At 48.1% G+C, this 10,467-nt stretch overlaps 1 protein-coding gene across 6 annotated transcripts in view; it reads left to right on the forward strand.

The window, feature by feature from the left end:
* The window catches only part of DOP1B (DOP1 leucine zipper like protein B), a 105,504-nt gene that overhangs the window by 37,028 nt on the left and 58,009 nt on the right, over window positions 1-10,467 (forward strand). For all 6 annotated transcript variants that reach the window (XR_007407543.1, XM_025449663.3, XM_049104570.1 and 3 more), the window contains 5 exons: window positions 2,691-2,789; window positions 3,116-3,239; window positions 4,898-5,007; window positions 5,267-5,381; window positions 8,897-9,017. Coding sequence is in view for 5 of the 6 variants with exons in the window: in XM_025449663.3 (XP_025305448.1) it covers window positions 2,691-2,789; window positions 3,116-3,239; window positions 4,898-5,007; window positions 5,267-5,381; window positions 8,897-9,017 (569 nt within the window). In the remaining variant the exon portion in view is untranslated. The remainder of the gene's footprint in view (window positions 1-2,690; window positions 2,790-3,115; window positions 3,240-4,897; window positions 5,008-5,266; window positions 5,382-8,896; window positions 9,018-10,467) is intronic.

Consider the following 10,467-nt stretch of genomic DNA (forward strand, 5'->3'; position numbering starts at 1 on the left):
CACAGCTTGTCAGCTGGGGCTGCCAAGGGACATCGGTGATGGTGGCAGGGAAGTGGAGGTGTCCTGAGCCTCCGAGTCTGTGCGCTCTGCTGCCGAGCAGACCAGGGAGGCATCCGTAGGTCAGTAGGCAGGACGAAACCCAGGGTGGTGGGCTTTGTTTCCAACGTATGCATTAACGATGGCCGTATTCAGTATGTATTGGCACCTAAAGAGGCCCTTCTGGAAGCCCGGCCAAGGCTTCAGTGGTACGATTAGCTGGTCAGGTGTAGGCAGTGCTCCAGGAACCGCGAGGACTGTGCTGCGTTAGCCGAGAACCTTGTGTCCCCCGCCGGCCTGCCACATGCCCACCGTCCACACATCAGGTTCCCTCTTCCTCCAGTTGCTGTGTCTCTCCATCCTGCTCCTGCCATCGTCCTGTCGTCTGGCCGCCCTCAAACCTAGATGGTCAGGGTTCTTCGGGCGTCCATCCCCAGGCGCTTCGGACAGCTGCCTTCTTCCCTGCAAGGCCGCCTCTTCCCATGACCCTCCAGATCTTTCTTCTCTTCGCACACTGAGCTCTGGGGTGTCGATGGCCTGCAGTCTGTCGCCACCTAGTGGGAAGCGTGAGCAGCGTGCGTGTCTCCCCACTCCACCTCTGCTTCCTTCAGCCTCTGATGCCGGCTGGGACCTGTGCGGTCACCTTCCAACAGGCCCTCCCCTTCCCCTCCCCCCATCCAGGCTTCTTTGATTACCCTTAGCTCTTTGCTTTGCTAAAGCATAACTTTGCTCATGCCTACACTGTGCTTGAAAAGTATCTGGATTCCTCTTGCCTACAGATAAAGTCCAAACTCGAGAGTATTTCAGGTCCACTCCCAACCCACCAATGCCTTACGCTCCCTCCAGGCCCCTGCACTCCTGAGCTCCCTGCCCAGCCTGGTCTGGAGGTCTGGGATGCCACCTCCTTGCTCCTTGCACTCACTCCCCATCCCTTCTCCATGGATCTCAGCGCACGTCCTCCCTGACCTTCCGGCTCAGCCTTCCCTGGTGGAAAGATCTCTTCCTCCCCTTTTCTCCCTCCCCTCTTCTGAATTCTCATAGGTTTTTATTAGCATTTCTCCTATGGCTCTTCTCCTCTGGTACACTTCTGTATCTCATGTATCTATATCTGGAAAAGACAGGCGAAATATGTATTGAATTGGTTTGGAATCCATTTCACGGAATGTCTTTGGGGTTTTAAGTTAGCCCGAAGTTTCTATTGGACCCTAAAGATGTTCCTTTCTGGAATCATAGAATGTGAGGTCTTAGAACCGGACCATCTGGTCCAAGCCTCTGCAGCTCTCAGATGGACCGTGTGAGGGCTGCAGCTGACTGGATCGCCGATGTCACACTCAGTTTACAGCCTACTTGGGAGCTTCCTGGGTGTAACCTGAACCTGGCCTGTGTATGTGGAGGGCAGGGAGAGACCAAGAGACAAGCCGCTCCAGATGGGGAGGGGGCCAGCTCAATAAGCAAGGGAACTTACTTACAAGGCTTGTCTTGGCGGCCACGAGACAGTTGATCTCTGCATCTGTTCTGAAGAAAAGGTTCACAGCAGCCGCACTCTCAGTTTCAAAAGGGAAAAAACACCTCATTGATATTATAAAAATCTAATAGAAGCAGAAAAAAGAAAAGGGAAATTTGCACATAGATGAAGGTGATAGTAAGCAGTAAAGGGGAAACTAAGGCAAAGTTACATCAGATCAGTTGCTTCCAACCTTCAACTTCACTAGCTGGGGAAGCGCCGTGGAGACAGCCAGCTGGGGTCCCAATTGAGAGGCCTGGATGGAGCATCCTCCCCTCAAGTGAGACTTCCGACTGACCATCCCCATCAGGGCTGTGTTTATAGGGCAGATGATGGGCTCTGAGGTTAAAAAATTATTCACCTAAAAAAAAAAAATTTATTCACCTACGTGCAGTTTGGAGCGAGCTATGTTTCTGTGTTATCGTGTCTCTACATCTTCAAAGAGCCTGGACTGGGTGTGCTTGTCTCCCCTTCCGGATTCCATTCTGAGGGTGGGGGGCAGCCCAGCCCAGAGCAGGAGGGGATGCAAGGCAAATTGCATAGCTCTTGGTGTCCAGAGCAGAAGGGCCAGTTCTGTCCTGGAGGCCAGCTGATGTCAACCAACCGGGCTCCCAAGGTCACTTAGGCGGCACGAGTCTCACAAACAGCATTCCCAACCCTGCCTGTGTACGTGCAGGTGGAGGTGGTCGGTTATGCAGGACAGACCACAGAGACCTCCAACCGCACCGTACAGCTTCCACCTGCCAAATCTTAAGTTTATGTAGAGGCCCTACTGGGTTCAGTCCTACACACCTTGCATGTGTTCTCAGCGGCACATCACTGTCTCAAGGCTGTGGACCCTCAGGGACCTTGGAGCAGGGAGGGTAAGCAGAATGTACATTCCAGGACCGGGGAGGGGGTGAGGAGCCTCCAGCTTACAGATCACGTCTGGTCGATGGCCTCCCCCAGCACACACTGCCCCCTCCCCCCCCCCACCCGTGTCTAGAACTAAAACCCACATTTTTACCTTACTGTTCTGTTCCACGTGATTTAACACAATGGTTTCAAGATTCCCAGGAGTTACCTTCACTTTTGTGACTGTAAACAGTAGCCTGCAAATAATGTTAAATGTCTTGGGAGTGAAATGTTCATGGTGGTTTATCACTTACAGGTAAAGTCTCTGTGTGCGTCACTGTTGGACTCAAATGTTCTGGTGCAAAGAAATACTCTGGAAATCGTTCTGTTCTTCTTTCCATTTTATACCTGTCTGGTAAGTCGTTTGTGTTCTTCCAGGAAGGTCACTGGTATTTCCTGAGGACGTGGGGAAGGCGGCGGGATGGACGGTTTAAAGCAGCCACTTTGTGATCACCATTTGCTTTCAGCCGATGGAAGGTCCTTGGTCATTTTTGTGAGGATGGTGTTTCTGTAGCAAAAACCAAATGGCCTCTGTGGACATTGTGAAGAACCAACTCCTTTTGAGAAGAACTGCCTTTCTAAGATAAAGCTTTGTAGACTGCTGAGGACGGGCCACATGTCAGAAAGCCAATAATCATCCAATCATCCCTTTGCAGTAAAGTTTTCTCTGTCCCCCAATAGGATTCCAACGAGAGAGCCATTCCCCTGCCCAGAGCTGACATTGTGCAGATCCTGTCGGCGGCCACCCAGACCCTGCTGAGAAGAGACATGTCTCTCAACAGAAGGCTTTATGCATGGTTACTAGGTACTGAGCCGTAGCTGATCATTGAAAGTCAGAGTTAACATGAAACCTTTTAGTGCTGATTTTTGGGACACATTTCAATCTTCGTGATACGTTTCTGAATCATAAGGTGTGGAGAGAGAACACACCGACTGAATATGGCCCTGCTCAGCTGAGTTATGTCTACACTGTAGCTTTGCTTATGGTGCAAGTATTACATTAAAAATAGGGAAATAAATCCATGGGATATTTATTGAATATTGAATTCCATCTTAAGAGGCTTGAAATACTGCAAAAAAATTGTAGTTAAACCTTTTTCAAGTAGAAGCCTGGTGCTATAAAGAAGTCTCATGGAAAAAAAAAAAAAGAAGTCTCATGGGATTGGGGGGTGGGTGAGAGAAGACCCACAAATGTTATAGAGTTTGCGTAAAAGAAGGTTTGGCGTAGATGGAAATGTTTGTGGAACTGATATAAAGTTTTAGAAGACATTTGGATGACTTCAGGGGAGAGCATGAGAAACCAGGCTTGTGTTTCTAAAGAGCCCTTGACTATTGGTTGGGAGGCTTCATAGGGACAGAGCCCAGGAAGTCACAGGGCATGGAGGCTCCTGGCACTTTCTGAATTTTATAAATTCCCACGTTCATGTACCTGAGCAGAAAAGGTGTAAAAAATGACCATGAATGGACTCTGTAGCTTTTTTTTAAGACTTTTTTTTTTTTTTTTAGAGCAGTTTTATATTCAGATCAAAATCAGAGGAAGGTACAGAGAGTTCCCAGCTTCCCGCAGCCCCTCCACTGGCGTGGCACATTCGTCACAGTCAGTGAACTGGCACATCCTCACCAGGGTCCGTGGTTTCCATCAGGGCTCGTTCTTGGGGGTGTCCTTACTGTGGGTGTGGACAGGTGTGTAAGGACGTGCGTCCACCATGACAGCGTCAGTGCAGAGTAGTTTCACCACCCTAAGAAATTCTCTGCTTCACTGCTTTTATAACCCTCAACATGTAGGTCTTCTCACACCAAAGTCAGGAAGTTCTCTGAACCCCTTCTTTCCTCTCTTCTCCCTGGTTATAGAACTTCCAGAATCCATTGCATGGAAGCTTAGGAAGGATTTCAAGAGGAATATTTGCAGGCTTTTTAAGCATTTTTATCAAAAGGATGATTTTGCGAAACATTCAGCTCTGTCCTAGTTGGCCTTGACTTGTGTGTAGAGAGGACCTGGGATCCAAATTCAGTGCTGGGTTAGACCTGTTAGCCTTGGTCCCAGAGTCCATGGTCTCTCCTTGTGCCAGAAGATGCCTTTTCTTATCCCAAAGACCTCATAGACTTAGCCAAGGCCCAAAATAAAGGCATGTAGATGAGAATAGCTCGATTTTACATACTGCCATGCAAACACTGGTTTTTGAAAATGATCCTCATTTCATTCAATCCTTGTAATCAGGCTTGTTAAAGACACTTAGAGTGAATTCTTGGAACAGACTAAATTGACTCCTAATGAGGTGGAATCCTTGGGACATCACTTCTTTTGTCAGAAGAAAATGTGACTTAGTCTTACCAGATTGGAATTTGGTTTTCTGTTGGAGGAATTCTAGTTTTAAAAATGCTGGAGCATGAGACCTTTGCACAGTATTATGTACTTTAAAATTGTAGATCTTGTTACAGCTTATGGTTCTTGTTCTTTTATAGGTTCAGATATTAAAGGAAATACCATTGTGCCAGAATCTGAACTCTCAAATTCTTACGAAGACCAGTCCTCGTATTTTTTTGAAAAATATTCCAAGGATCTTTTAGTTGAGGTAAAGGAGCCTTTCCGGAAAGTAGATCCCAATCAGAACATTCCTGATCATGATTCCTCAGCAGATCAATTGGCAGGACCTCAAAGCAGACATTGGGCAAGTTCCTGGATCCACGGGTGGGAAAAATTCTGTGTGCTCATTCTGTGCCCTGTGATTGGTTTTCTCCCTCTCCCAGAGTATTTACAAGTAGAACAACCAATAATGTCAAACTGTCCCTGGACAATATCCTGATTTGTGGCTTTTTTTTTTTTTTAAATAGGGTCTAGCTGAGATACTGCACCAGAAGTTCTCAGATGCCGATGTAGAGGAGCGCCACCATGCATACCTGAAGCCCTTCCGCGTCCTCGTCAGTCTGCTTGACAAGCCAGAAATAGGTAATGTGCGGAACGTGGTCACCACCGTAGGCCCAAGGGTATTAAGCTTGGCGAGACAACAATCCTCAGGTTATTTTGAATGTAATTCCATCATCGGAGTTTCCGAATCTTGAAATAGTTCGGTCATGTTATGTGTTCAGTTATCCTATCTAGGCACCACTTAAAAGTTTTGCACAATAACATGAGCACTTTTGTTAGAAAAATACCTTTGAGCTCCTATTGTGCACGTCGGCACATGTGCCTCCAGAGTATAGACAGTTCAGACTTTGTGAGAATGTTTCTCCAATCAAATATCATGTATCAAATGAGCTTAGATTTTATTTTCAAGGGAGTAGGGGACCCTCCTCCGTCTTTTTGCTTTGTGACTGGGGCAAGGCACTTCTGCAATGTGGGCCTCAGTCTGTTCCTCTGCCAAATAAACCGGGTTGAACTAGATTCTGGTTCCTAAAGGGTCCCCTCTTACACACTGTGGTCCTGCAAGTGTTGGTTCTCCCTGCTTAAAGAGTAGAGATGGCTTCAATATCCATTGACAGGTCTTAACATCCAGTCACTTGGACACCATGATGGGTCCCATCTTCTCCATGGGATTTTAAGGGTTTTTTGTTGTGATGGTGGTGGTGGTTTTTTTGTATTTAAGTAAGTAAGAATGAATGAATGAATGAATGAATGAATGAGAGAGAGAGAGAAAGCACAGAAGGACAAGGGAGAAGCAAGCTCTGTGCTGAGCAAGGAGCCTGTCTTGGGGCTCAATCCTAGGCCTCTGAGATCATGATGTTAGCAGAAGGCAGACGCTTAACCGACTGAGCCACCCAGGAGCCCTGGGATTTCAAGTTTGATGGTATCATCTGAGCTCTCAGGACTTGTACATCGCCTGGTAGCTGTTTGCAGAGAATGAGGTCAAGGGCATTACCAAGGAGCCTTCTCCCTCTAGTCTTCGTTGATTCATTCAGGGGCAGTCAGGGTACATTTGCTGTGTGGCAGGGATGATGCTAAGGCTCTAGAGGTGCAAAAGGTGCAAAAAAGAAGGCATCCAGTCAAGTTGGATGGAAGGGAGATTCTGAGGTCCTCGTGCGTTTTACTATTGTGAGTAATAACAGCTGACATTTTTTGAGCGATTTTTTAATGTGAAGTGACTTGTATACATCATTTAACGTACATCACCCTATGCACCTCCCCGCCCCCGACAACCCTGAAGTGAGTTTTCTCACTGCTCCCATCTTACAGATGGAAAAGACAAGAGGTTTGCCAGAGGCTGCCCAGGAGCTGAGATTAAAACGCAGTCTGTCTGACTCTAGAGCCTAAGCTCTTGTTGGCAGGACGCCACTGCTTACCTGACTGTGCTTGGACCCCCCATACCCGAGATGCTTAGTCCTGGAACACAGATGAACTTGTGTCCCATGATGTGTACAGCTCTAGCTGCTCTTAAAGTCAAAGCTTGAAGCGTCTGTCCCTCCAAGCTTCGGCCCTAAGTGCCACCTGAAGGTACTTGTGTACTGTGCTCCCCTCATCACCCCCCCCGCCCCCCCGCCGCCCCCGGCTGCCTCTGTTGGCCAGCGGTGGCTCCAGTAGATTTTCATCCTGGTGTGGAGTAACTGCAATTTGGGAAAATCATGATTTAGGCTAAAAAGTGAAGTGAGCTATGTAAGTGTCTTGGGACCCTCCCACGTAACTTGGGGAAATATTCAAAGAAAAAAGTGACTGCATTTTGGAGGATGAGTGTTTTATGTTGTGACCCTGCACCTTGGTGAGCCAAGTGAAATATTGCTGCCAGCTGGGGCTCCAGGTCATAGTTGCTGGAAGGCAGTGAATGGCAGGCTTCTCCCCAATCTAGCAGTCTGATTTTATTTTTCTGTTAATTTAGTTGTCCCAGAGAAGACCTACTTGAGAGGTAGAGGAGTGGATTATACAGAAGGAGAGCTAGAAGGCCCAGGGCGCTCATTCTTTTGCTACCAGGCTTCACTCACTGCCCCATTTTCTCCTGAATCATGGCAACAAACTTGCCTTCATTTGTAAAAAGCAAATTCAGCTTTCTTACAGCGTAGATAAAATACACGCGGGGCTTATCGTGAAAAAGTTTTCTCAGAGGCACACCTTCTGTTTTTGTGAAAAAAGCAGCATGAAAGATTGGATTAATCTGCTGATTGCTTTTTTTTTTAAGATTTTATTTATTCATGATAGTCACAGAGAGAGAGAGAGAGAGGCAGAGACACAGGCAGAGGGAGAAGCAGGCTCCATGCATAGAGCCCGATGTGGGATTCGATCCCGGGTCTCCAGGATCGCGCCCTGGGCCAAAGGCAGGCGCCAAACCGCTGTGCCACCCAGGGATCCCTGATTGCTTTTTAACACAGATATATTGACCAAACTTTCATTTCCTCTGAATCCATCCTGTCTTCATCCCTTCGTACACATGCGTGAGAAGTCACTCCCTTCCCTGCCTGATGGCTGCCTTCCACCTGCCTCACCGGCGGGAATGCTTCTCTGACCTGCAGCTGGTCTATTCCTCTGTGCCTTTTAATAAGCTTCTCAAGAGTGGTGGTATTTCTTTTGTGGGGTTCTAGCTCATGATTAAGAGAATTTAGAGATGTGCCTGACTGGCTTAGTTGGTAGAGGATGTGACTTCTTGATCTCAGGGTCATGAGTTCAAACCCCATGTTGGGTGGAGAGATTACTTTTAAAAAAGAGAGGGGCAGTCCCGGTGGCTCGGCGGTTTAGCGCTGCCTTCGGCCCAGGGTGGGATCCTGGGGACCTGGGATCGAGTCCTGTGTCGGGCTCCCTGCGTGGAGCCTGCTTCTCCCTCTGCCTGTGTCTCTGCCCCCCCCCCCTCTCTCTCTCTCTCTCTCTCTCTGTCTCTCATGCATAAATAAAACCTTAAAAAAAAAAAAAAGAGGGAGAGAAAGAAAGAAAAACAAGGATGCCTCCATGATTCAGTCAGTTAAGTGTCTGACTCTTGGTTTTGGCTCAGTTTGCACTCTCCGAGTCATGAGATTGAGTCCCTGGTTGGGCTCCCTTGTGCTCTGTGCAGAGTGTGCTTGGGTTTCTCTTTCCCTCTGCGCCCCCCCCCACACTCAAGTGCACACACTCTCTCTCAAATAAATAAATAAACCTTTTAAAATAAATCCGTTTTCAAAGAATGTAAAATAAAATCAGAAAGTTGCCCTGCTCCATTGGTATTTATGCTGAGTAGCATCTCTGGCCAAGCAGCGTGTTCACACTTACACACACTGAGCGTGCACCCGGCTCCCCAGGCTAGTCTGTCTTGGATGCCTTCCTTCACCTCTCTGCCCCATCCCTTTGTCCGTAGTCCATACGACAATTCAGTACCTGGTCGTATGGCTATTGTAAGGCGTAAACAAGGTAACAGATACAGCAAGTGCTGCAAAAATATTGGCCATTTTCATGAATTTTATTCCCCTGGCTTGGGTTGTCACTGTCAAACTCTGTTTCACGCATATGTTGTTTATTGATTTGAACTTGGGTTGTTCATCTCTCTCTGACCATTTTCTTTTCAATTACAGGGCCTCGAGTGGTTGGGAATTTGTTTCTCGAAGTCATCCGAGCCTTTTATTCTTACTGCAGAGACGCTCTTGGCTCTGATCTCAAACTTAGCTATACCCAGAGTGGAAACTCACTAATAAGGTACAGCTTTGGCTCCCAGCTTCACACTTCTTCCCCATCCACACTTCACAGTCTGGCTCCCAACTTCACACTTTATCCCTGTCCACACTTTACACTCTGGCTCCCAACTTCAAATTCGTCCCTGTCCACACTTCACACTCTGGTTCCCAGCTTCACACCTCTTCCCCGTCCACACTTCACACTCTGGCCCCCAGCTTTACGCTCGTCCCTGTCCACACTTCACACTCTGGCCCTCATCTTCTCACTCGTCCCTGTCCATACTTCACATTCTGGTTCCCAGCTTCACACCTCTTCCCCATCCATACTTCACACTCTAGCTCCCAGCTTCACACTCCTTCCCCATCCATGCTTCACACTCTGCCTCTCAGCTTCACACTCATCCCCGTCCATACTTCACACTCTGCCCCCCAGCTTCACACTCCTTCCCCATCCACGCTTCACACTTTGCCTCTCAGCTTCACACTTTATCCCCATTCACACTTCACACTCTGGCCCCCAGCTTCATACTTCTTCCCCATCCATACTTCACACTTTGGTTCATAGCTTCACACTTCTTCTCCATAACCTGATGGCACAAGTCTCGTTTCCTTACTGTTTATTTTTTTTTTCCTTACTGTTTATTATAAGTCATGTGGGGCTAGAGAAAGCAGGCAGGCAAGGGATCACACCACTGATTAAGGTAACCGATGCTCTTGAGTCCATCACCATAAATGGCCTGCTTCCTGTCAAATACTGTCAAGAGGTTTTTGTTTTGTTTTTTTTCTTTTCTGTGAGAGAGGGTGGTGGGAGCGCTTGCACACGAGCAGAGGAGAGGGGCAGATGGAGAAGCAGGCTGGCCGCTGAGCAGGGAGTCGGAGGCAGGACTCCATCCCAGGACCCCAAGATCATGACCTGAGCTGAAAGCAGACACTTCACCAACTAAGCCACCCAGGTGCCCTTTGAAGAGTTTCAAAGGCATCTGAGTTAGTCTCTGCCCAGCTGGGACATACAGAACATATTTACTGAGCAAGTGTGAAAGCTGTTTCAAGGACAGGAGCTGGTGTGCCCATGTGGTGACTTACAGGGAGGATGGCAGAGGATGGGGCAAGGTCAGGAAGTGGAGCCAGGGTCTGGTGGCAGGGGGAGAGCTGGCCAAGGGCACCCTAAGGGCCTGTGCTGCAGGATCTGAAGGTGGAGTTAGTGGGGTTCAGGACATGGCAGACATGTATGTAGGTATATAGTTCTCTCTCTCAACCCTAGGTTTTGGGTTTTGTTCCTTTTTCCCCCCAAGATTTTATTTATTAGAGTGGGATGAGGGGGAGTGCAGATGGAGAAGCAGACTCCCCAATGAGCAGGGAGTCCAGTGTGGGACTCATTCCCGGAGCCCTGGGATCATGACCTGAGCTGAAGGCAGTCAACCACTGAGCCACCTAGGCGTCCCTTGTTTTTGTTCCTTTTAAGATAATACAGT

This window comes from Canis lupus, chromosome 31 (assembly GCF_003254725.2).
Source record: "Canis lupus dingo isolate Sandy chromosome 31, ASM325472v2, whole genome shotgun sequence".
NCBI lineage: Eukaryota > Metazoa > Chordata > Mammalia > Carnivora > Canidae > Canis > Canis lupus.